The sequence below is a fragment of the Heterocephalus glaber genome, unplaced genomic scaffold (assembly GCF_053883595.1).
Source record: "Heterocephalus glaber isolate CG9 unplaced genomic scaffold, H.glaber_assembly_v1.0 deba00001569, whole genome shotgun sequence".
NCBI classification, from domain to species: domain Eukaryota; kingdom Metazoa; phylum Chordata; class Mammalia; order Rodentia; family Bathyergidae; genus Heterocephalus; species Heterocephalus glaber.
In genome coordinates, this window is record NW_028258354.1 from 10,655,716 (window position 1) to 10,682,825 (window position 27,110).

General features: G+C 36.1%; 2 protein-coding genes across 11 annotated transcripts in view; one reads left to right on the plus strand and one right to left on the minus strand.

The window, feature by feature from the left end:
• Msrb3 (methionine sulfoxide reductase B3) overlaps positions 1–27,110 on the plus strand; it is a 180,664-nt gene that overhangs the window by 24,572 nt on the left and 128,982 nt on the right. For 9 of the 10 annotated variants that reach the window (XM_087192252.1, XM_087192250.1, XM_087192249.1 and 6 more), the window contains one exon: positions 21,102–21,228. The exons of the other annotated variant lie outside the window; for it this stretch is intronic. In XM_087192252.1, the coding sequence (XP_087048378.1) occupies positions 21,102–21,228 (127 nt within the window). The remainder of the gene's footprint in view (positions 1–21,101; positions 21,229–27,110) is intronic. 10 annotated transcript variants of the gene reach the window in all.
• Positions 12,059–12,830, minus strand: LOC101707539 (histone H3.3A-like). The gene is made up of 2 exons (XM_004861107.3): positions 12,749–12,830; positions 12,059–12,698 (listed from the first exon to the last, which is right to left on the minus strand). The coding sequence occupies exons 1-2, from the start codon at positions 12,828–12,830 to the stop codon at positions 12,277–12,279; spliced, it is 504 nt and encodes a 167-aa protein (XP_004861164.2). The 3' UTR covers positions 12,059–12,276.

Genomic DNA, 27,110 nt, shown 5'->3' on the forward strand with positions numbered 1-27,110 from the left:
TTTTAATTTTATAACTGTGGGTGGATGATTCTTAGCTAAGCCTGGGGATGATTCCTCTGCCAATACTCTAGGAACCATAGTTCTTAATTCTTGCAGAGCCTGGAAAACATCATCCACATTGTAACACTGCCATTCACCCTCTCTTTTAGTTGTTACCATCATGATGATCTCTTCCTAGGTCTAAATGCAGACATGCATTTCCTCATTGGGTGAAAATTATTGTAGCTCCCAATTTAGATAATAAATCTCTTCCTAGTAAGGGGCTAGGACATTCTGGCATATACAAGAATTCATGTTTTACTTTATGTCCTCCAATTTTATATGTCCTTTTATAGCAAAACTGGCGCTTTTTTGAAATTCCAGTGGCACTAATCACTTGGATCCACTCTCCGCGCAGAGGGGCAACTGGAGCTGTTACTACTGAATGTTCTGCGCCACTCTCCACCATTAAGGACATATTTTGGCCCCCTATCTATATATCCACCATGGCCTCATGGGGTCCTAGCTCCAGTGAGCCCAGTCTGTGTCCGTCACTGTCCTCCATCACAGGCAACAATGTGCCAGTATCCTTCCATTCCTTCAAGTCCTTTTTTTTTTTCCTTGAGCCTTGTCTTTCTTTTTTTTTTTCTCTCTTTCTTGGCTCCCATAGCTACTACTATCTTTCTTCCTAGCTCTCTTTCTCTTTTACTGTCTCTCTGTTCACATACACTTTTCCAGCTAATTGCAACAATTGCATTATATTCATGCCTTCCCAAGTCTCCTGTCTTTGGATTTTCCTTGTAATGTCTGGTGCTGACTGTGTTACAAAAGTTGTATTAATTAGCTGATGGTTTTCAGGAACAGTAGGATCAAAAGGTGTATACATTCTGTAAACTTTACAGAGCTACTCATAAAATCTCTCAGGGCTGTCATTGGGCTCCTGCTGTGTTTCTAGCACTTTAATCATATTTGTAGGACTTTTACTTGCAGCCCGCATTCCTGCTAAAAGGGCTGTCTGATAATTTCTCAAGTTTTCCTGTCCTGCTTGGGTATTGGGATCCCAATTGGGCCGCACATTTACTTGGAATTGCTGTTCATATCAAGCATCTGGATTCTGCACAGCACCTGGTATTCTAGTGGCATTAACTTTTTAATTTTTCCTAAAACTCTCTGTATTTTTTAGAGGTTAACAAAGTTCTACAAAGTTTTTTACAGTCCTCCCAATTAGGACAATGGCTAGCAAAAATGGAATCAAATAATTGAAGCATTTTGGAGGGGTCTTGGCAGAGAATAAATGACTTTTTTCTCTGGACCAAGCCTCTTTTTTTATCCTTTTTAAAGTCAAATCTCAAATATTGCACCTTGGTCTGACATATTTGTGCCTTTTTCCAACAGTTTTTTCTAACTCACTATAAAGCAGGTCATATTGTAACCTGTTGGCTCTTAAACCCTTTGAAGATGAGCAATGTACACATATTATAGTAACAAATTTAGAATTTAACCCTTTGATGACAACTAATGTAAACATATTTAAACTTTTTATAACATACTTGAAACCAATGAACATACATATTTTTTGATAAATCACTTTCACGCATCTTTTGACACACCTAGGCCTTCTGGTCTTGTATATTTTTTATCTTTTTAACAAGACAAACATACAAAAATTTTTGTATCAAAATTGTTTCTCTTTTACTTATAGCTTTTAAATATATATTTTTTCTCACTATAGACCTTTTATCACAAACTTGTCTTTAGCAGTTAAAATTTTAAAGTGTCCCTTTTTGCGTTCTCAGATTGTTACACTTTGAATTTGGTTGGCTGCCAATAGAATGGTAGTAACCTTGAGGTTTTTTTTTTAAACCAACAAAGTACAGAAAAGTTAACCTTATAATTACAACTGAAGAATTTGCAATGTACAATACTTTAAGGACACCAATTAAACATCAACTCAAACTGAAACATTTATCAATTAACTAAAATTTGTAACTTTTCAAACTGAAACATATTTATCAATTAACTAAAATTTCTAACTTTTTAAACTGAAACACAGATATATTTATCAATTAGTTAAAATTTATAACCCTTGTAAAATTTCTTACTTTCTCTGGCTTTATGTCCTTCAGAGCTTTTTTAGCTGTTTTCAATCCATTACTTATTTTTTTGTACTAATTTTAAAAATTTGAGTGTAAGCCCTATTTGATCCTCTCTGATTCTGACCACAGCACGGTGCTCTGAAGCCAAGCAGTTTTCATGCTTTTGTCCCCACCTTCTCCAAACCTGTGAATTTAGCAACTCAAAAAGGGGGAGAAAGTCTAAATTCTCTCCATCTGGATCTGAAAGAACCAGTTGCTTTTCAGCATCATCCCCTTTCTGACAGAGGACCAGGATGTTGCTTTTCGCTTCCGGGGTGCACATATGAAGCCAAGGAGGCATTCTGTGGCACAATTTGAACCATAAATCAATATAGGGAAATTGATCTGGATGTTCCCGTCCAGGGGTGGTGACTGTTAGCCAGATGAACCAGACGAGACCCTCATCTAGGGATCTCTCAGTTGGCCTAGCTAGGCAAAGCTTGGGACATTCTAACTCACAAAAGGCTCTCATTTTGGGGTTTCATTTTAATACCGTAATTTCCAGTAAAACCTTCTTAAAATTCTTAAGCATTCATTCCAAAACAGTAGGATGAGATGTTTCTGTCCCCACGATCAGCCGATCAGAGTGTTGGTGTGTGTATGGGTACCCTTGTACGGAGACGCAAGACAAACAAAGGTGGGGGATCACTCGCTCACCTGCCTGGCTGTGGGCTTCTCAGTCATTTTAAGGTCCATTCAGGCTAAGGTGGGCTGTTGCCTAAGCTCACCATGGTGCCTTTGTTAAAGGCGACCACACACAAATTCTTTTTTTTTTTTGGTACCGAGGATCGAACTCTGGACCTTGCACTTGCAAGGCAGGCGCCAGAACCACTGAGCTAAATCCCCAGCCCTGACCACACACAAATTCTATGACTCAACCACACACAAATTCTATGACTTGGGGAGGAGTCTTTAAGCGCAAGTGCTTCCTCCCTCTGTCTTGTTCCCCAGCTCATTTCACACACTCTCCTATCCAGAACTCTTTCACTCACACATTTATTCAGAAGTTATCACATTCCCTCCTGGTGAACGCTAACCATAACCAAAACAAATGAAAGAAGCTACCTCCCCAAATGGCAAAGCACAAGGGGTGATCAGGCCCCTGCACTATGTTTGCCCAAAGTTCACAAAGTGAACCAAAACAAATGGGAGGAGCTACCTTTCCAAATGGCAAAGCACAAGTGGTGATCAGGCCCTTGTGCTGTATTTGCCCAAAGTTACAGAATACAAATTCACAAGGTAAAACCGAAAGTTAACAACTAGGGGGTTTCCCGGGGTTTCTCACCAGCAAAGGAAAGAGACAGATGAGACACCAAGAACAGCACTCCTCCTTCTGCAGTCTTTTCGGGTTCGGGCGATTCTCCGCCCAGTGAGCAGATCTCTGTGTCCTGTTGGGGAGCCTAGGAAATAAGTCCCAGGGGGACGCCTTTCCTCTTGAGGAGACAGAGAGCTGCTCCCTCCAGTGGGATTCGGGCTGATGCCCAAAAGGGCTGTTTCATTCCTGATTCCTGGCCAACGCACCAAATGTTGCAGAAATCTCGGAAAGAAATACACAGAGACACAGAATTGGATAAAATAATAAAATTTCTTCTCTGGAGTGGACAGGAACGCCAGAAACCAGTCTGGTCAGTATCCATGCCCCCTTTGTTCAGCATTTTCCTTTTTATATCCTTTTTAGCCATTATCTCATCCCTAGTGGTCTTTGATATGTAAATACAATTGCAGTTCCTATTTTCAAGTCACAGATGCAAGATAGGCCATAGACAGTGTAAATTCACCCTGGCATGGTAACTTTGTTAGGCTAATGAAGTTACTCCTTAGAGTCAGATAATCCTCACCTTAAACAAGGAGTTACGGGAAAAGCAAATCTTAAAAGAACACATTACTTATTTTGCTTCTACAACTACCTTAATAATCAGTTTATTAAGTTATCTAAAACTTTTGCATATCAGCACCTTTACATAATCTCTCTTGGTTCTTATTTTTTCCCCCTTCCTCTGCCCTCCTTTCAACCCCTCCATCCCTCCCTATTTACAAAGACTTTGTTTCCATTTTTTCATTTTCTCATCTTAATTCTATTCCCTTCTTTCCTTTCCCGACCCCTCCCACTTCCCCTTCCCCTTTGCCCCTTTCCTTCCTATTTCACAGTATGTATTATTCCTTTTAGTCCTTATTTACACTTTCAGTTTCTCACACTAGAGAAACTATTCGGTATTTATACATGTGTGTCCTATTTATTTCACTTAAGAGTATCACCTCAGTGTGTATTCATTTAGCTATAAATGTCTAATTTCTCATTTTTTTATGGCTGAGTAATATTCCATTATATTAAAAAACCACATTTTCTTTATCCAGTCTCCAGTTGATGGGCATTTGTGCTGTTTCCAAGTTTTAGCTATTACAAATTGTGCTGCTATGAACATGGGTGCACATATATCATTGTGGTATGATTCTTTTAATTCTTTGGGGAAGATACCCAGCAGGGAAATAGCTGGGTCAAATGGGACTTCCAGTCCTAGTTCTTTGAGGTATCTCCATACTGCTTTAAACAGTGGTTGTACCAGTCGATACTCCTATCAGCAGTGGAGCAGGGTTCCTCTTTCCCCACAGCCCCGCCAGCATATGTTATTGGTTGATTTCATGATAACAGCCATTCTTTCTGGGATGAGGTGAAATCTCAGCATTGTTTTCATTTGCATCTCTCGAATGACCAGTGATGTTGAACATTTTTTCATGTGTTTATTTGCTATTACGACTTCTTTGTGTGAGAAATGTCTGTTCATTTCAGATGCCCATTTTCAGATTGGGTCTTTAAATTTGGGAAGTCTGATCTTTTTAAGTTCTTTATAGATTCGAGATAGTAGACCTTTGTCTGAAGAACAGCAGGGGAAAATTTTTTCCCACATTGTAGGTTGTCTCTTCACATTGTTGGTGGTTTCTCTTGCTGTGCAGAAACTTTTTAATAAGAAGAGATCTCACTTGCTGATTGTTTGTGCTAGTTCATGGGCAACTGAGGTTTTGTTCATAAAATCTTTTCCTACACCAATTCTTCAAGACTTCTACCTAACCTCTGTTCTACCCGGTATAGCGTTTCTGTTTTAATATTTAGATATTTAATCCATTTTGATTTTAGTTTAGTAAATGGTGAGAGATACCGGTCTAATTTTAGTCTTTGGCAAGTTGAAACCCAATTTTTCCAGTACCATTTATTAAAGAGGCTATCTTTCCTCCAGTGAGGGTGTTTGGCTCCTTTGTCGAAGATGAGGTGGCTGAGTGTGTCTAGAGTTTTTTCTGTATCTTCTAATCTGTTCCACTGGTCCTCAGGTCTGTTACTTTGCCATTACCATGATGCTTTTATCACAGTAGCTTTGTAGTATAGTTTCAAGTTGGGGGTTGTGATACCCCTGCCATGTCGTTGTTACCTAGAATTGCCTTTGCTATTCTGGGTCTCTTCTTGTTCCAAATGAATTTTTGGATTGTTTTCTCAAAGTCTGTGAAGTATGCTGCTGGGATTTCAATTGGGATTACATTGAATCTATATAGCAGTTTTGAAAATATGGCCATTTTCACTATGTTGATTCTTCCTACCCAGGAGCAAGCAATGTCTTTCCATTTTCTGATATCATCTTCAGTCTCTTTTCAGAGTGGTATAGTTTTCAGAGAAGAGGTCTTTGATTTTTTTCGTTAGGATGATTCCTAGGTATTTCAGTTTTTTGGATGCTATTGTGAAAGGAATTATTTGCCCTATTTCTCTCTCAGTGAGTCTGTCATTCGTGTAGAGGAAAGCTATTGATTTTTGTGTGTTGACCTTGTAACCAGCTACTTGACTGAATTTGGTTATTAAGTCTAGAAGACTTTTGGTGGAGTTCTTGGGGTCTTCTATATAGAGTATCATGTCATCTGCAAATAATGACAATTTGACTTCTTCATTATCTATCTTTATTCCTTTGCTTTCCCTTGTCTAATTGCTGTGGCTAATGTTTCCAAAACTATATTGAACCGGAGTGGTGATAGTGGAGATCCTTGTCTTGTTCCTGATTTGAGTGTGAAGGATTTCAGTTTTTGGCCATTTAGTATGATATTGGCTGCTGGTTTTTCATAGATGGCTTTTATCAGATTGAGGTAGAGACCATCTATTCCAATTTTTTGTAGGGTTTTTATCATAAATCCATGTTGCATTTTGTCCAATGGTTTTTCTGCATCTGTGGAGATAATCATATGGTTTTTGTCCTTGGCTGTATTGATATAGTGTATTACATTGATTGATTTGCATATGTTGATCCATCCCTGCATCCCTGGGATGAATCCCACCTGGTCAGGGTGTATGATCTTCTTGATGATCTTCTGCATTTTATTTGCCAGTATCTTATTAAGGATTTTTGCATCTGTGTTCATTAATGAGATTGGCCTATAGTTCTTTTTTTCAGTTGGGTCTTTCTCTGCTTTGGGGATGAAGGTGATGCTTGCTTCCAGGGATGAATTTGGGAGTATTGCTTCCCTTTTGATTTTATTGAAGAGTTTAAACAGTAGCGGCAGTACTTCCTCTCTAAATGTCTTGTAGAATTTGGCAGTGAAGTCATCAGGATCCAGAGTTTTCTTAGTTGGTAAGATTTTAATTATGTTTTTAATTTCATTGATTGATATTGGGTAGTTTAGAACTTTTAAATCTTCTTTGTTCAACTTTGGTAATTCATATGTATCTAGGAATCTGTCTATTTGTTCTGTGTTTTCAATCTTATTGGCATATAGGTTCTGGAAGTAGATATTGACGATCCTCTGGATTTCTGCTGGGTCCATTGTAATTTCATCCTTTTCATTTCTAATTGCATGGATTTGGACCTTTTCTTTCCTTTTTCTGATAAGGTTGGCTAAGGGTTTGTCATTTTCATTTATTCTTTTGAACAACCAACTCTTGGATTCATTGATTTTTTTGTATAGTTCTCTTAGTCTCCATTACATTGATTTCTGCTCTAATCTTTATAATTTCTTCCCTTGAATGAACTTTGGGTTTGTTCTGCTCTTCTTTTTCTACAAGCTTGAGGTTCAGCATCAGGTTGTTTAATTGGGCTCATTCTGTTTTCCTAATATGAGTATTCACTGCTATGAATTTCCCTTGTAAGACTGCTTTCATTGCATCCCATAGATTCCGATATGTTGTATTGTCATTGTCATTTAGTTGTAAAAACTGTCTGGTTTCTTCTTTGATTTCCTCTGTGACACATTGGTTATTAGAAGTGTTCAGTTCAGTTTCCACGTGTTTCTGAAATTCTTGCATTTTCTTTTGCTATTGATCTCCAATTTCATCACACTATGGTCTGATAATATACAGGGGATAACTTCAGTTCCTTTGCACTTACTTCAACATATTCTATGAGTGAGTATGTGGTGTATTTTAGAGAATGACCCATGTGCAGCTGTGAAGAATGTGCATTCTGATTTTGTGGGGTGGAACACTATGTAAACATCTGTTAAGTTCATTTGTTCAAGAATTTGATTGAGTTCTAGTGTTTCATCACTTATATTTTGTCTAGTTGATCTATTTATTTGTGACTGTGGGGTATTGAGGTCCCTCAGTACTATTATATTAGTGCTTATTTGATTTTTCATGTCCGTCAGTATTTGTTTAAGTTAAGGTGGGTGCACTAGTGTTTCTGCATAGATATTTATGATTGTCATCTCTTCCTCTTGAATTGTTTCCTTTACAAGGATGTAGTGTCCTTCTTTGTCTCTCTTAATCAGTATTGGTTTGAAATCCACTTGATATGCAAAGAGGATAGCTACTCCTGCTTTTTTTCAGGTTCCTGTTGCATAGAGTATTGTTTTCCACCCTTTAACTTTCAGTCTGTGAATTTGTTTTTGAATTAAGTGTGTTTCTTGTATATAGCATATTGTTGGATCTTGCCTCTTGACCCATTCTGCCAGTCTGTTTCCTTTGATTGGTGAATTGAGACCGTTAACATTGATGGTTATAACTGATATGTATTGTCTTATCATTGTCAGGACTTTTTCTTTTTGTTGAATTCTCTCCCAATTGCTTTAATTTCTTGTCATGCCTGATGGATTCATTCTGCCAGGCTTCCTGGGGTTGTAATCCTTGTTGTCATTTCCTAGAATATTGTCTAAAATTTTTTGTAGTGCTGTTTTGGTATTCATGATGTCCCTAAGGTGCTCTTTGTCATGAAAGCATCTTATTTCTCCATCTATTTTGAAAGATAGTTTTGCAGGGTACATCAATCTGGGTTGGAGACTGTTTTCCTTTAGGGCTTCAATTACATCACTCCAAGTTCTTCTTGCCTTGAGAGTTTGCATAGAGAAGTCTGCTGTGATTCTGATGGGCTTTCCTTTGTATGTGATTTGTTTCTTTTCTCTAACTGCTTGTAGAATTTTGTTCTTCTGTTGGGTTTCTGAAATCTTAACTATTATATGCCTATGTGTAGATTTTTTTTGATCAAGGCTAATTCGAGTCTTATATGCCTCACTCATCTGTATGTCAAGTTCTTTCCCCCTGCTTGGGAAGCTTTCTGCCATCACTTCTCTGAACAGTTTTTTTTTTTAATGTTTACTGCACTCTCTCTCTCCTGTTTCTTCATTGACTTATATTATTCTTCTTTGCATCATCTAGCAGCTGCTGGATTTGTTTCTTGTGATTCCTTACAATTTTAAAGCAGTTTTTCTTTTCCTGGTCACTAATTGCAATCTTATCTTCCATAGCTGAAATTCTGTCCTCGCATTGGTTCATTCTGCTGTATAAACTTTCAATGGAGTTTTTAATCTCCTGGAAATCTTTTTGTACCTGTTTTATGGATTCCATTTGTTTCCTATGTTGGGATTCCATCATGTTCCTCATCTCCTCTATTTTTTTACCTGTGTCATGTCTAGCTTTATTAATCAAGGCACAATCTCTGCTGTTATCTGATAAATTATTTCTGATTTTATTTTTTCCAGATTCTCTTTTGTTGTCAGTTCAGGGAGTCCAGGTGGTTGAGTATTAGATTGTTCTATCTTATTTCCCTTTGGGGTTGCTTTAGGTGATCTGTAAGTTTGTTTATGAGGCTTGTGCAAAGGTGTGTGTGTGTGCTGCTGGTGCCCAGGAGACTTACCTCCTTAGAGCTGGGGATGGTCGTTTGGCAACCGGGAAGGATCCTCCTCTGCTTTGGGGGCAGCTCTGCCCCTGGGCACTGGGGGTGGTGGTAGGGCGCTCCCAAATGCTCACCTCCTCCTCAGCGCTGGGGGTCTTTTTTTGTACTTTTTATTTGTACCTCATAAGAAAATGGAGATGCTACAACATGTAGATATAATTATTTCTTCAAACTGACCTTTGATAAGTCTCATCTGTTTGGCTATTTGCAAAATGAGAGATTTGTTTGTTCCATTTTTTTCCCCATTGAGATATACATGATGGATGAAAACATAGATAGTCCTTTGGAGATTAGGATTGGAGATTGTGGAATAGATAGTATGAGCTGCACTTTGTATTCAGTACCTTGGGTGCTAATTCCACTCTTCTCTTCTGATAGGGAAAAGTTTTAGATATCTTAGTAGATTGAATATTAAGGTAGTTGTAGAAGCAAAATAAGTAATGTGTTCCTTTAAGATTTGCTTTTCCTGTAACTCTCATTGTTTAAGGTGATGGTAATCTGGCTCTTTAACCAGTAACCTCATTAACCTAACAAAGTTGCAATGGCTGGGTGAATTTACAATGTATATGTGCCTATTTTGTGTCTGTGACTTGTAAATAGGAACTGGAATTGTATTCACACATCAAAGACCACTAGGAATGAGATAATGGCTAAAAAGGATATAAAAAGGGAAATGCTGAACAAAGGGGCACGTAGATATTAACCAGACTGGTTTCTGATGGTCCCACCTGCTTGCAGCAAGTAGAAATTTTATTATTTTACCTGAATTCTGTGTCTTTGTGTATTTCTTTCCAAGATTTCGGGAACACTTCCATTTCTGGAACACTTCCATACCAAAACAAACAAACAAACAAAAACCTGCCAGAAAATAAGTAAACAAAAATTGTCTTATTAAAGAGATGACACTAAATTCATCAAATTAAAAAAAATCCTTACTCTCAAACTTTGCTACTTAAAGGCAGTTTTTTTTTCCGGGGGCAGGGGGTTGGTACCGGGGATCGAACTCTGGTCCTTGCACTTGCGCAGCAGGCAGCGAAACCACTGAGCTAAATCCTTGGCCCTTAAAGGCAATTTTTTTTTTTTTTGGTACCAGGGATTGAACTTGGGTTCTTGAGCTTGCACAGCATGCAACAAAACCACTGAGCTAAATCCCCAGCCCCTTAAAGGCAATTTTTTAACAAGACACCTCACAACTATTATTTTGGTAGTTGTAAATGGTGATTTAGTAGGAGTTCTCCAAGATATATTAGGTGTTCTCCAAGATTTTACCTAGTTTCAAACTTACCAATAAAATCTTGTTATTCTCAAGTATTTCCAGTTCCCTGGTTATTGTACTAACAGGTTTTTATTGGTAGGCATTACATGAATTAATAGTACAATGTATATGATATGGGTTCAATAAATATTCAATTTATTAATGAAATAATTAGCCTTTTATGAAGATAGAACTAACTCAGACTTTACTTTCTTATCCCTTATTAGGACATACATTTTTGTGAACTTCTAAAAGTGATACCGAGAAGATTGGTTTGTAATATTCTGATTCCTATTTTTGGAAATCTGTCATAACTAGTCTCCCACACTTTGATAAAATGGTGCAAAATTTTTGCATTTGTCTTCTGGCTACATGGAATAGGAAATGTACTAATTGCATCTAGAAGTAGTAAGATACCTACAGATACTATTTTCTCTTTGTTATTTCCTAAATATTATGGGATAATTTATAAATGTATTCTTCTGTTCTTTGTTCATTTATTTGACAAATATTTATTAAACATTTACTGTGCTTACTGTATGCCAACCAATGTGCCAGACTGGCAGCTCTCAAAGTGTGGACTGTTGAGCCCTGGAGGCTCTGAGTCTCTTAGATTTACTAAGTCAAAACTATTTTTTTGGGGGGGGGGTACCGGGGATCAAACTCTGGACCTTGTGCTTGCAAGACAGGCAGTGGAACCACTGAGCTAAATCCCCAGCCCCTAGTCAAAACTATTTTGATACTAATACCTACTGTCTTTTTTTTTTTTTTTTTTTTAACTCTGTTGACATTTGCACTAATGTTGCAAAGTAAAAGTGAGTAAAACTGCTAGTGTCTTGGTATGAATCAAGGCAACAAACTTTAATGTCATTCTGTTTTTAACCAACACATGGAGTGAAAAGACAATTTTACTTAAGAATGTCCTTGATGGAGTATAAAATTTATATTTTATTAAATATTGCCGAGTACATATCTTTTTACATATTCTGTATAAAGAAATGGAAAGTATACTTTATAAGTGCTTCTGTGTACCAAAGTACTGTTTTGTTTTGTTTTTGTGCCGGGGATCGAACTCGGGACCTTGCGCTTGCGAGGCAGGCACCGGAACCACTGAGCTAAACCCCCAGGCCCCAAAGTACAGTTTTTGTCTCCAGGAAAAGCACTTGTGCAGTTGTTTGAGACACCGTTTTACTTGAATAAAGGATAGCCAGACAAACTATAATTATTTATTTATTTATTTTTAATTTTTTTTTACAGTTTAATGTATTTTAATAGCAAACTTACAGGAACAGCACAGAAAGACAGACAACATTAAAAACATGTACTAGCATGTTTAAGACAACTCAGAAAAGTATAATGACTAGATGGAATCTACTGTATGATAAAAATGCTACAAACACCATTTCGTTGCCGTCAATAAGAAATTTACTTGTTTTAAAAAAATCCAAATGTTGGCATTATCCAGAAAAATTTAACAGGTTTATTTATAATTGGTAGAAAGTTGAACTGCTGAAACTTATTCACTGAAACATTTTGACTTGCATTAATGCTTTACATCCCCGCATTAATATTAAAAATTCACACACAAATGAAAATGGAAAAACTGCCAATACCTGATTTCTGTCCCCTATTTTCCACTCGCAATCATGTACTTAGGTACCTTTTGACCCCATGGGGAAAAAAATATCTAACATTCAGAACTACCAATAACAGGAAGAAGAGAAAAAAATTTTTTTGAGAATGAAATGTTTCCCACCATAATGGACTCTTAAGCACGTTCTCCACGTATGCACCCTGCTAGTTGGATATCTTTTGGCATAATTGTTACACGTTTGGCATGGATAGCACACAGGTTGGTATCTTCAAAGAGGCTAACCAGATAGGCCTCACTTGCCTCCTGCAAGGCACCAATAGCTGCACTCTGGAAGCACAGATCTCTTTTGAAGTCCTGAGCAATTTCTCCCACCAGACGCTGGAAAGGGAGTTTGCGAATCAGAAGTTCAGTGGACTTCTGATAACGTCTAATTTCACGGAGTGCCACAGTCCCAGGCCTGTAATGATGAGGTTTCTTCACCCCTCCAGTAGAGGGTGCACTCTTGCGAGCGGCTTTTGTGGCCAGTTGTTTCCTGGGTGCTTTACCACCAGTGGATTTGCGGGCAGTCTGCTTTGTACGAGCTATGGTACAGGGACCTCCTTACCCCTTCTCCTTCGGCTGGAGCTCGGCAAGCTAGAGGCGGCGCTGGCGTTGGAGAGCGACGGCAGCGCAGCGGCGGCTGCGAACACAATTCCCAACATATTTAGACTTGGGTATTTTGCAAGCATATTCTCAAAAATAAACAAAATGATTTTTTTTTTAAATTTATGGAAAACACTGACAGTATTTATTGTGACTAATAACATTTGAGTTAAAAAATTTAAATTTCCAGTTAAAAAATTTAAATTTCCAGTTAAAATTTAAATTTTAGAAAACATATGTACTGTGAGCTTAACAGCTTCTCATAATTTAGAAACTTTTCTGATGAAATCAATGGTGAGAGTAATGAATATGATTTTTTGACAATGAAGTGCATCAACAATGAAAGATCTGTATAACCCAGTCAAACAATTTTTTTTCAAATGAACTGTGTATAATATGAGAAAATCAAGGTAGACCAGTGGGTTTCAATGAAATGTATGAGAAATTCCTTGATACAGTTTCAGAGTATCATTTTTTTTTTTTTTGGTATGGGGGATTGAACTTGGGTCCTTGAGCTTGTGAGGCAGGTGGTGGAACCACTAAGCTAAATCTTTGGCCTCCAGAGTATCATTTTTTGATCTTTGTTGTGATAACAAAGATGAATATCTACAAATATCTGGAAAGGTTATTAAAATACTCCTTTCTTTTCCAACTACTTATTTGTGTGGCTAGACTTTCTTCATCAATATACTTCAACCAAACAACATTATAACACATTGATTCCAGAAGCAAAAATGGTAATCTAATTGTTTTAAGACAGATATTAAAAAGATTTCCAATCAGTATGGAGATACCTCAAAGAACTAGGACTGGAAGTCCCAATTTGACCCAGCTATTCTCCTGCTGGGGATCTTCCCCAAAGAATTAAAAGAATCATACTCCAGTGATATATGTGCACCCATGTTCATAGCAGCACAATTTGTAATAGCTAAAAATTGAAAATAGCCCAAATGGCCATCAACTGGAGACTGGATAAAGAAAATGTGTTTTTAAAAATAAAATGGAGTACTACTTAGCCATAAAAAATGAGAAATTAGAGACATTTATAGCTAAATGGATGCACATTGATGCAATACTTTGAAGTGAAATAAATAGGACACACATGTATAAATACTGAATAGTTTCTCTAGCGTGAGAAACTGAAAGTGTAAATAAGGACTAAAAGGTAGAATAGATAATGTGAAATAGGAAGAAAAGGGACAAAGGGGAAGGGGAAGTGGGAAGGATAGGGGAAAGGAAAGAATGGAGTTAATATGAGACAAAAAACTGGAAACAAAATCTTTGTAGATAGGAAGGGATTGAAGGGGTTGAAGGGAGGGGAGGGGAAGGGGGAAAAATAAGAACCAAGAGAGACTATGTAAAGGTGCAGATTTCCAACGACGAATGTCATTATATTGTATACCTAAAATGTACCAATAAAATAAAATTTAAAAAAAATTAAAAAGATTTCCAAAATGTTGAACTCTTGGTTATAGAGTCAGTTTTCAATAAAATGTCATTTTTATCAATGTATTCAAGTTGTCAGTTCAAAAAACTATTTTTATAAATTTAGTTTTGCAAGTTATTTAAAACTTATTATTCCTATTATTATCATTGTTGTTATTATTATTATTATTATTGAATTTTTTTGAGACAGGGTCTTGATGTGTAGTTTAGGCTGGCCTTGAACTCATATGCAGCCCAGGCTGGCCTCAAGCTTGTGGCCATCTTCCTGCCTCAGCTTCCCAAGTGCTGGGATTATAGGTGTATAGCAGCTTATTGTTATTTTTACTGAAATAGCAAATATTTAAAAATTTTCTCAATTGTAATTTCTAATGTAGTGAATATTTGTCTTATTCACATTCTTGTCTCTGGAACAAAATAGCCAACACCCACAAATTAAAGGAGAAGAGGTTTATTTTGGCTCACATTTGCAGTCCACAGTCAGCTGGCTCCAAGGCAGAAACAGGGTGGTAGAAGGGTCTGACAGAGGAAAACTGCTCATGTCATGGTGGCCAGGAAGCAGAGAGAGAAAGGGAAAGAGTCAGGGAGGGAAATGGACCCTTCCAGGTTATGCTCCCAGCACATTCACCTCTGAACTCTTCAGTGGATTAATCCCATAAGCCACCTTCCAAAAAGTCACCTTCCAAAAGTCCATCCGGTGAATGCAGGAGACTTGGAGAAACTGTAGATCTAAACCATAACAATATTCATGGGTATATCTACATAAACAAAAGGTGTTTGAAATGTAGAGAATTCTGAGATCAAAAGTTTGAGAGTGAGCAGCACTAGAGATATAAAAATAAAAGAATAATAAAAAAGAGTCCTCCTTCATACACCTTTTCTTTGGTAATCCCCCACCCCTACCCCTGCCAACATGTATGTCAGCCACTCCTGAACTGGAAACAATTCTCCTTTTTCTGAAATTTCATAGCACTTTGTTTTCAAATTCTGTTAAGACATTTACATATCTTGTGTTCCTATTTAGGGTATGTTTTTTGACAACACAAACCATGCCTTTATCTTTGTATATTCATGAGCACCTGATGCATTGTTTTACATGTAGTAAGAACTTATGTAGGCGAATTGAATAACTTAAAAAATTTTTTGTCTTAAAGTCACTTAACTCTAAGTGGTTTAGAAGATTGAGAATTTTTTATAGTTAGGGTTCTGATGTTTTTCTTAAAACAAGTATAATCACAAAGGGATCTCTGTTTAACCAAATTCTAACCAATTGGCTATTTATTTCAGGAAATGATTGGTCAGTTTCCTCAGTGAATGTGAGTTAAACATAAACTAGATGTCAGGTACTGTGCTTATAGAAACGATATTTTTATAGAACTTTATATAGACATTTAGATTAGTGGTTCCCAAATGCTGGCATAGGATAAAGTTTCTTCTATACAAAATGAGAAAAATAGCAATAATAACCCTCCAAAACATAATATATTCTACTTAAAATATAATATATTCTACTTAAAAGAATATTCTTTGTCTTGAGATTGTTTTCCTAGTTTTTAGTGTTAGTATAATTTTATTTTCTGGTATCTATGATGGAATGAGGGTTTTGTGGATTTTAAAAAATTGTCCCTACTCAACAAAATTCCAATTTGTCCATTCTTTGTTAGTTTCTGCAATTTTAGGGGGTAGTATACTAGCTATAGAAAACCACTGATGTAGACATTCCCTTGGCATTTATTGGAAAGGGACTTGACCTTTAGGTTTGTCACTTTAAATCTACTACTACAATCAGCTCGTTTATTCTGATGCTAATTATCAACTTTGGGAGTTCCCTGCATTCACTGTTTATACCATCTCTCTTTAGTAGTTTATTGTTCAACTGCAGGGAAAAAATTAAAAGAAAAGACCAAAACAAAACACTAGCAAAAAATTCTAGTCAAAATTTGGGGTGTTAGAATTTTGGGAGAAAAAGTAAAATGTTTTTTCTGGAGAAGTAGAATTTTTTCAAAACCAGTGTAAGGCATTTGAATTATCTTTGGATTTCAAATCAGGTTGCATTTCCAACTTATCACTTCTTTATCAGAACTGCTGATAATTCTGGAACAAACAGGATGAGCTGACAGAGATAGCACTGAAAATGATGATCCTGGACAATCAATACTGTGCAATAATTTATATTGTGTCTTTACCTCAATAAATGAATGGCTGTTATGTGCTGGTACTAGGATACAAAGATGAAAAAGAAACGGTCTCTGTTTTTAAGAGATTTATAATCTTGAAGAAGAAGAGATGAAAGCAAATCAGTGCCCTGGAAATTGTCTTAAGGCAGGTAATAATATGGTGGGTACTCCAGTAGGGACTAGAATTGGAGAGGTTAGAAGTGATAGAAGTTGAGAGTGGAGGCAGAGAGTGATGATATGGAATAAAGATGTAGAGGTGGAGGTAGGAAATAGTAGTCCTTTTTGGGGAAATCATGAGCATGTTGGGGGAATCGTGAGTGTGGGGTGGTATGAGGTATGGAGGTATGGTAAGAGAAAAGGCTGAAGAGTTAGGCAGCAGCTAGATTTAGAACTTTAGATGTTTTGTTTAGGAATTTGGACTTCATCCAATGGATTTACCAGAATGTCTTCTGTGGGATGTGTTAGGATAGAAAAGGGTTTTGTATGGTCAAAAGTATTTCAGTTATAGCACTTGAGACAAAGTTAAGCAGTTACATTTACTGAAGACCTCTCAGACTCTTCCTGAGCAGCATTTATATGAGTATTTGACTACCAAACTTGTTAGAAGGCCTGTCTTCTGACTTTCAGAATGTGGTTTGGGAAACTGCACTATGCAATGGGGAATCATCATTTTTAAGCAGGAAATTATAGATAATCGTGTAAGCTAATTCTATTCTCAACACATAGTGTGATACTCCTTAGTAGGTACTGTTCAACCGGAATTTTTAATACCCACTGTTCTCAAGTTTATGTGCCAGATTTTCTGAAAGATTAGAAAGATGCATGAGACTTCTTGTCTTGGCTTTCAAAAAAATATCACATAGGTTATCTGTAAATATTAATCATCCCTGTAATTATTTGAGGTAAAAGTAGTATAAAAGTGAGGAAGTTCAGGATAAACTTGGAGTATTATGGAGGTTCTGGTGGTTCTTACTCAGTGCTGATTTCAATAAGCACATTGTCATGTACTCCTTTTGCTTCTTTTTGGACCACGATTGTTTCTGACTAGAAACAAGCAGTTCAAGGAGTATAATAAGAAGAAAGCTGTCAAGTTGAAACTTGGATTTTTTTGGAGAGCAGGGATGTCTTGTTTTATTTGTTCCTCAAATATATTTAAGTTTTAGTAGGTTAAAGTGCAGTTATTTCTATGGATTCCTAGGATTTTATCCTAAGGGTGCATCCAAGAAATTTAGAGAAAAGTATTGAAGATGAAAGAGAAGTTAAAGTTGTATCTTGTTAAAAGTCAAGTACAGAAATCTAACAAGTGTTTCAGACTTTTCACTTCCTTAGCTTCCTACTTTTTTCTCTCAGTGTCAGTGGAAAAGATTTTTTAAGCAACCTTCTAAAATTAAGTTCCCTTATTACATGTTTTCTACTTGTTTAGTCATTGTACTTACAAAGATACATAGAATCAGAGTATGTAGAGTGGGCTGATGCACCCTGCAGATTTTTGTTGCCTGTTATGTAATTGTCAAGACCAGTGCCCTTGGAGTCAAATAGCCTGGGTTCATGTGCATTAATTAGATTACCCAATTACTTAGGTTTTGTGCCCTTTACTAGCTGTAGGAGTCTAGGCCAGTGATGTCGAACATTTTAGAGCTTTCAATGATAACAAACAGCCCCCTGCAGCTGGCAAATTACTTCACCTCCCTAAGTCTCAATCTCTATTGTCTAAAATGAGAAAATGATAGTGCATATCTCTCAAGGTTATGAGGATTAAAAGAGCTAATAAAAGTGAAGTGCTTAAAATAGTGCCTGGCACATGCTGAGTGCTTAGTCAACTGTTGTCTTTAGGATCTCTTTGTTGTACAATTTTTTTTTGCTTAAATTCTTTTATTGGTACATTTTAGGTACACAGTACGTTTACATTTATCACTGGGTGCTTGTACCTGTACATGATGTATCTTGGTTCTTATTTTTTCCCCATTCCCTGTGCTCCCTTCACCCCCTCCACCCTTCCCTATTTGCGGAGACTTTGTTTCCATTCTTTCCTTTTTTTGTAGGTATTTCATTGTTGAATAACAATTACAATAGTAAGTTTTCAGGTCTAAATAGGGTTCTTTGGAGACTGACCTGCTAGCTCTAAATAGAGTTGGGTATAAATGGACTGTAAGAATTTTCTAATTCATACAACTTTAACTATAGCAAATATTTGACACATTTAAATAATAATAGTGGCTAACATTTCCTGAGCATATCTATGTGCTATTAGCCAAAAAAGTATTTTTAGATAGTTGTGGTGGCACATGCCTCTGGGAGGATGAGTCAGGATGGGCTGCTCAGCCAGGAGAACTTAGTGAGACCTTGTGTCAAAAGAATACAAATGGGGTGGGGATATAGTTCAGTGGGAAGGCCCTGGGTCCAGTTCCCAGTACCACAGACCCTGCCCCCCCATTTTGTTAAAACACTTCAGTGTAAGAATATTTTAGAGTTAATCCTAATGTCACATGCTAGAGCCACGTTAAATATAAGATTAAAGGTTTGATTTAGCAGGGCATCTGGATGCATGGATGCATTGTCTAGAACAGTTTTTCACTTTACATCTCAGCTACATATTTTCAGGGTAGTGTAAGTAATGCTACTTTACATGCATTTTGTGTACTTAGCTGCTTTTTCTACCATCCTTGTGAGTGTTAGAATAGTGAGGATTGTATCAAATCTTAACCTATAAAATGCATTCTTTGTAAAATTGAGAATGAGGAACATCGTGACAGGTTTTTTTTTGCATTTTCAGTATAGAGTGGATTACTCTAAAAGTAATCACTTTATTTTCTCTATTTTGTTGGTACTGATGCAGCACTGTGTCAGCTCTAAAAAAAGAAAGAAAGAAAGAAAGAAAGAAAGAAAAAAAAAAGAATGAATAAAAAAAAAAGTTAGAATGTAAAAACTGGGCAAAACTAATTATCCACTAGATGGAGCCCTGACTATTTGGGTAGAAAAAAAGGCAATGGAATCAAAACATTAAATTACCCAGTCATATCATGCTGGAGGGCCCCCGTTGTTTTCGGCCTCAGCTTTTAATTGTAGAATGCATCTTTGTTCTTTGCCTGACCTGTAGGGTGACATCACTGCCTTTCTTCCTGTGCGCTGGCTTTGACACAAGCCAGATGGCCACAGGGATCGGTAGGCGCCTAGGCTGCCTGGTACAGCAGTTGATGAAACAGAATAGGAAGACGTTTTATAGTTAGCTGCAGGAGCACAATGGGGCTGCAGCTTTCCTAAGCAATTACATTTACAGTGCACACTTTATTCCTCACAGAGAAGCCTCTCAAGAAAAAATACATTTTTATTTATAGTGCTGTGAGGTATAGATCTTTGATCTTTTATTAGTCAGTAGTCTGCTCCAAAAGCATGCTCTCTTTCCCCTGCTCTGCAGTCACTCACGAAAATGACATGTTTATTTATGTTTAATGGTTCTTTCAGGCTGTGCATTGTGATACTTACCTTCCCTCTTCCTCCTCTTTGTCTCCAGTTAGTAACACAAAAATGTTTTAGTTTTGTAGTGAGTTTAGTTTAGAGAAGTCAGAGTTCAGGCATGTTAATACAAGCAGATTTCTGTCAGATATACTCCAGAGTGATTTGGTAAAATATATTACTGCTTATTATGTGTTTGTTCTTCAAGGAGGTCAGAGAGTCCAGGAACAGATTTTTATTTGGGGTGTGTTGGGAGGGGTGGAGATGGTGGTCAGGAAATGAACAAACTTTAATTTTATATCTATTTTGGATATTTGGTAGTTAAAACTACTTAAAATGTTATTACAGAACTTTTATGAAAATCCTAAAAACTAAACTTTTCTGGGCCAGGGATTTAGCTCAGTGGTTCCGCCGCCTGCCTTGCAAGTACAAGGACTGGAGTTCAATCCCCAGTACCAAAAACAACCAACCAAACAAACAAAAAAACTAAACTTTTCTCTAAAGTTTAATACTCACACAAATGATTCATTTCCAAAGACTTTAGAAAAATATTTTTATACTTTTTAATGCTATGAATATTGTTCACAGAAATTTATTTAGAAATTTTAAATCATAAAGTTAAATGAAAATTCATGTGCTTCATGTTTTATTTAAACTTAGCACTGTTTCTAAAGAGAATTCTCCTAGTTGCCCTTAGGTTTTTTTTTTCCACTTTATTAAAAAAAAAGAAACTCTAACAAAAGAAGTTTCTTACTCTTACTGTAATTTACAGTCTTCTCCAGGGAGGGAGATTTGCAAATTGCTGGAAGAGGCAGCATGGTAAAAGGAAAGAATATGGCTTTGCAGTTAGATATAACGGGGTTTTCTAATCCTTTTTCCACCGATTATTTGCTCTATGCCCCTAGACCTCTGAGCGTAGGTTTTCTCTCATAAGTATTGGGGGATAAAAACCTATGTCCTAGATTTATTGTAAGAATTAAATGATACAATGTGTATATTAAGTCCCAGACTGTTCCTGTCACATGGTACAAACTCAGAAAAAGCTAATTCCTTTCACCTATTTTAAACTTCAACCTCTTGAAAAATGTGTTCACAGATTACTCTGCTATTATATAATGTGTATTTTAGTCATAAAATATAAATAAGCCTGGGTTGAAACTAAGCTCATCATCTGAATAATAGAAATTTGTGTGTTCATTCCTGTAACTATCAATAGTTCAATGAATGTGTTTAACATTTGAGATGTTTTAATTTGTCTTTTGTTTTCTTTTTTCTCCTACTCAGCTCTTGCTCCTGTTCTTTGCCTCTTGTTTTGTTGGGGAAGATATCACAGTGATGTCTGCGTTCAACCTGCTGCACTTGGTGACAAAGAGCCAGCCAGTCGCCCTGCGAGCCTGTGGGCTTCCCTCAGGTTGCTGCTCATTGTACTGTACATAGTGAGGGCACTGGTCTGAGTGGGTGTTTCTGCTGCAGGAAATGATACACCACTATATCTTGCTAAATTTTGTTTTCTTTTATTTGGGCTCTGATTTGAAGATGGAAACTGGTTATAAGTCACCACTCTACTTTAAGTAACATTCATTTCCACAATCCTTACAACCCTTGGAGACATTGTCCAGTTTCCTTGCCCAGGATATAATTGTCACTAATATTTCACGATATCTTCTTGTTCTGTAGTGCACACTACACATCTGCAAATCATAATGTTCATAAGAGCCTGGTAGTTGTAGTAAGAAATTGCCCCAAATCACACAAAATAGGACATTCATCTTGCTAAAGGATAATGAAAATGCTTTTCATTCCACATGTGGCCATTCCTTTATGAAAAAAAATAAAATGAACAACTTAAGCATAATTATGTTACTTATGTATTATAGTTAAAAAGAAAAGATGCTCTACTTAACAGTGACACATAAACAGAACAAATAAAGTGTGTGTCAACTGGTTCATAAATTAGAACCATTATACTTTTTAAAAATATGATATTTTTAAGCATTTAAAGAAGTGAACTGTGACATTCCAAAATTTCATATGTACCTATATCATAAGTTTAATGTTTAAATTTTATTAGGAAAACCGTAATGGTCAAATATTTTATTTCTATGAATATAATTATCAGTATTTTAACTTTATATTAAGGAACATATCTCTATTACAGTACTGGATGAAGATTTTAATTCTAACTTGTTAAATATTTACTGATTTTGAACTATGAGTGCCAGGCATTATGTTAAGCAGTGAGGATACAGAGATACAGAAAAGGTAAAGCTGCTTTTTTTCAACAAGTACGAGGTAGAGATGGAACTGTGTAAGGATCTTTGAGCCATGTAATGATATGATTAGACTAGAATGTTTTATGCCTGGAGTATTATGGGGATTCACAGGAAGATGGGCTTGTCTTTTCTTTAGAAGAAGAAATTTTGTTTTTTCGTTGTTGTTGTTGTTTTTTTTTGGTACCAGGGATCAAACTCAGGTCCTTGCGCTTGCGCAGCAGGCGATGAAACCACTGAGCTAAATCCCCGGCCTGAAAAAAGAAATTTTGGAAGAGAGGTAAGGTCTCTGAAGTTTAAGGAGGCCTCCATGGAGGAGATAGTACTTCAGCTGAATCTCAAACCATGAGCAGCAGTTAGCCCATGGCCCAGGAGGGGAGAAGGGCTTTTTAACATATAGACTAGCAGGGTAAAAAATGAGGGCCTGAAAGAGCAATTTGTGTTGAGAAAATGCAGTTTATTTACTATAGGTAGCTTGGAGGGTGAGGGCAGGTGGAAGAGGTGAAGAAGGAAAGATAGCCAAATTATAAAGTACCTTAGTGTTCTAAGGTATTAAAATCTTGGGGAAGAAATGGAAGGATATGTCTTCATTTACATTTAATGAACACTATTGCTTTAGTATGCATGAAAGTCAGTGCTGGTTTTCTAGAAGTTTGTAGGAGAGAAGCTGAGATGACAATTAGAAGGGAGGGGGATAAGGCATCTGTCTTGAGGCTGTATCTCAGTAGCAAATACACTTTTTTTAAAAAAGGAGATTTTATGTTTATTTTTTGTAGCTTGATGGGCTAATGCAACTACCTTCATGAAGCCCCAACCACTGTTCTCCATGTTCCTCCTGGCCCTCACATGCCCTGCACAGACACCATGTAGTATATTGGAGGCTTTGAGGCTGGATGGTACCATGAAGATTTGAGAACCTTAGCAATGGTCATTACAGTGGGTTTGAAAAAAAAGGGGTGGGGGAGGGATGGATTAGGGAGAGTCCAGATGTAGAACTGATAAGGCTTATCTGTTGCATTGTATATGAGGTTGAGGAATGGCAGCCTCTGTAGTCCTTGTGCCATGTGAAACATTTTCTTGTTGTGTATTATGTATGAGAGTTGGGCTGGGAAAGTTATTTAGTTTACAGGGGGTTGGGAAGGATAGAATGCTTCTAGCATAGTTCTTGTAACATGGGTTTGCTATACATAGAAGAAGCTAAGAATTTACAGAAACAACTTATTAAGAGTGTATTCTTGAGACATGACATTCATGGTACCAAAGTTTTTCATATGAAGTTGTTTAATTGAAATATAAATATCTTAGCCAGGCACGGTGACACACAGTTCTTACCTCAGTACATCGGGCAGTCAAGGCAGGAAGATCACAAGTTTGAGCCCAGCCTGGGAAACTTAGCAACTTAGCAAGACTCAGTCTCAAAATAAGAAAGGACTGGTAATATAGCTCTGTGAAGGCCTTGAGTTCATTCCCTAGTAACACACACACACACACACACACACACACACACACGCACACACACAGAAAAAAGTCTTTAAATTTTGCAAACAAAATGATCCCAAGATAGATTCTACAAAGCTGATAGTTTTCACTTGGTTTGTAAAGAGAATATAACGACAGTACCTACCTAAAAGGGTTGGTGAGAGAATGTAATTGATTGCAATGTGAAAAGTGCTTAGAATACTGGCTGGCATAAAGTAGGTATACCACATGTTTTCATTAGATTCACTATAGAAATCTATATGTCTGTATCCAAATAAATTTTTATTTTTCCAATAAAATAGGCTTTCAGAAACATTTAAATATGTCCTATCTTCCATTTAACTACTTTTATTTTAATAAGAACCACGAAACACTTTCTGTTTGAGAAACAACCATCTCAGTCTGTTGTTTTGATTGCTTTATTTTACTTATACATCCTGCTGACCCAGAATTCAAGTCCTATAAATATGCAACACATTTTTTATTTTATTCTTACTCTCCAGTACAGACAAAAACCCAGAGAAACTCTGTATCTTTATTACATAGGGATGATAGACTTATTTTAATATGGCATATGAATTGTTAGAACAGTATTCCATCGTTCCTTAACCATTCAGGTACCACTTAATTTTTAAAGTGTTGAGAGGCATTCTTCTAGTGCTTAGATATTTTACAACTTGATTATTAGCAAAATTTTTATCAGTTATTTCTCTAACAGAATTTCACTCTTATATGTATAAAAACGTTGAAGAAATTGTGTTCAACAATACTGAAAGAAACTAAACTTTGAAATATAAAAGTGACCTTGAAATGAGAATTCTAGTCTTTATTATTTTGTACAGGTAGGTAGAGAAGAAGCCAAAATTGGAGATACAGGAAATTAAGGTTAGAGTTTGAAGAAATGCTTTAATTTACTGTTCCCTGGTCAAAACTCATTACAACAGAAATCTCTATAAATAAAAAAGATTTCTGTTCCCAGGCCAGTACCCTACTAATTTTGAGTATTAGTCAATATGAAATAATTACAGAACTAAAAAAATATTTGGAACAGGCTCTTAAAGTTGATTATAACTGGATTGACCTGAATGAAGGTCATAGCCCAAAAGAGTAATCTATCATTTTTCAGCTTTGACTTCCTTTTCTTCTTATTTTTAAATAAAACATAATTTTAATTTAGAGCTTATTAAGTGCATCTGAGTTATGGTTCACTCATGTTTGTCATTAAAGTAATTTTTTCCTTTCAGAATTTCCTCTTAATTTCCTATAACTATTTCTTTTAATTATTAAAAAGTGCATTGGAATAGGAGTAAGAAAACTCTAACCATAGCTCTGTCATTAACTTGTGTGACCTTGAGTAAATCAGTAAACCTCCCCAGATCTCAGTCTTGTCATCTTTAAAATGAAAAATTAAAATTAGATAATTTATTCAGGTCTGAAATTACTTGATTCTATTAACTGCCGTTTATTTTAACATTTGGCCTTAGGTTATTATGTCTTCAAACTCAATACTAATTAATGATGCAGACTTACAGAAAAGCCTGCTAGGTTGTAATGGGAGGATAGAAATATTTTCCATTTGAACATTAGAATTTCTGGCTGCTAAATTAAGACTAAAGCATTATCTAAGGAGGGATTAGGCAGCACAGTTTTACTTATGGCTTTAGTGTTAGATAAAAATTCAGTGTAATTGCAGCTTAGACTAGATATCATGGTAGTTTTTAGCCAAGTGAGGGTATTTGTCTAAATAGTACTAATCATAGTGATAAAGTATACTTTTTTCTAACCTCGTGTACATAATATGTGGTTGTGACTCTGACTTAACTTCAGGGTCATATTTAACAATCTCCATGAATTGAAGAGCCACATGGATATTATGTGATTTGTAATAATATTATATCATAATATTCTAATGGATAAATTAAAAATCTTAAAAGTGGAATTTTGCAAATGGAGTTTGAAAGTCATAGAATACATCTGTGCAAGTAGAACTCTTATTCATTAGAGCTTATGGCTCCAGAGTTTAGCACACTGCCCGGCACTTAATAAATATTTATTAAATGAATAAATGAACATTTAGAAAGTTTATATGTAGGTGAAATCATAACTGTAACACCGAATAAAAATAATTTGAGATTCCTTTATATGGGAAGATTAAAAGTAAGGTTGATAGTTTAGTTGTCTTTGAATTTATTTTAAAAACAGTTTCTCTTTTTTCACTTTATTGTGTTAATACATTATAGTGGATGTCTTAGGTATAAATCACATTGTAGTTAAACAGATAATAAAAAATGGTTAACACAGATACAGAATATATTATCCAGAAGTGCTCTTATATTTTCTTCTCAGTTTTGAGTTTTGGTGGTATATTTAGCGGGGAAGTGAATAAGTGCTTTTTTTTTTTGAGGCAGGATGTCATTAGACAGTTCAATCTGGCCTTGCACTTGGTAAATTGCCCAGACTGGCCTTGAACTTGTGATTCTTTTGCTTCAGTCTCCCAAGTAATGGGATTACAGATGTGTGCTACCATGCCTGGCTCAATGACTCAATAAGTACATTTTATACTTATCATGAGAATTAAGAACTGAATTTTTGGATAACTTTTTAGATCAAATTAGTATTGTTTTGTATTTTAAATTCTCAATTTTAAAAAAGAAATAGTACATGTATGTTTCAAAGCAACATCCATAAGCAAAAAGCACTTCCTCAATTTTGAGCTGGCAATAGTTCATTAATAGCAAGTGATGTTACTACTAAAAAGTAACTGAACTTAGCAGTTTTTTGTTTACTTCCTGAATAGATTAATTATCTGTATTAGTTTTTTGGAAACCTTTTGGATTATAAAAACATGGGTCACTTCTATAGTTCTTTGATAAAAGTCATGACCATCCTACCAGAAAAATATGTGTGTGTGTACCTAAGCATAATTTTTCAAATAATGTCAAGGGTTTTTTTGTTAGATACTCTGAATTTTTTCAGGGAGGGCTCTTTGAATAGAGTTCTGAACTACTATTCTAACACATACATATGAATCCAATATAAAAACTGAGCAGAATGTAGTATTTCTGATTTGTGTATTAGTGGCACCAACAGAATTTTCTCTCATGTATTCTGATGAAAGCCCTCAGTTCTCCAGTTTTACCGTTTTTATGCGTTCATCTTACCTAAATTCTTTGATTATTAAAAATACCTTAGGGAGGATATTTTAAAAAGAAAACAGAGACAAAGTCTAAAAACAGACGTACAGATTTTCAACTCAATTCACGAAATAATTTGTAGTTAGTTGATTGCGTGGTATCCACTTTTCCCAGTAGATGGCACTAGTTTTACATACTTTTACAGCATGGATGCACACTGATACTACATAGGTGCATTGTGAAAACGTAAAAGTATGTAAAGAATATCCAGTTAAGAACATATGGATTTGTGAACCACAATTTTTCTGCTTATGTTATGTTCAAACAATATTTGTAGAGTGAAAACCTTTTTCCGTTTTCAGTAGGATTCCAACTCCTTTTGCTTGCACATCTCACTGAAATTGTCTTTC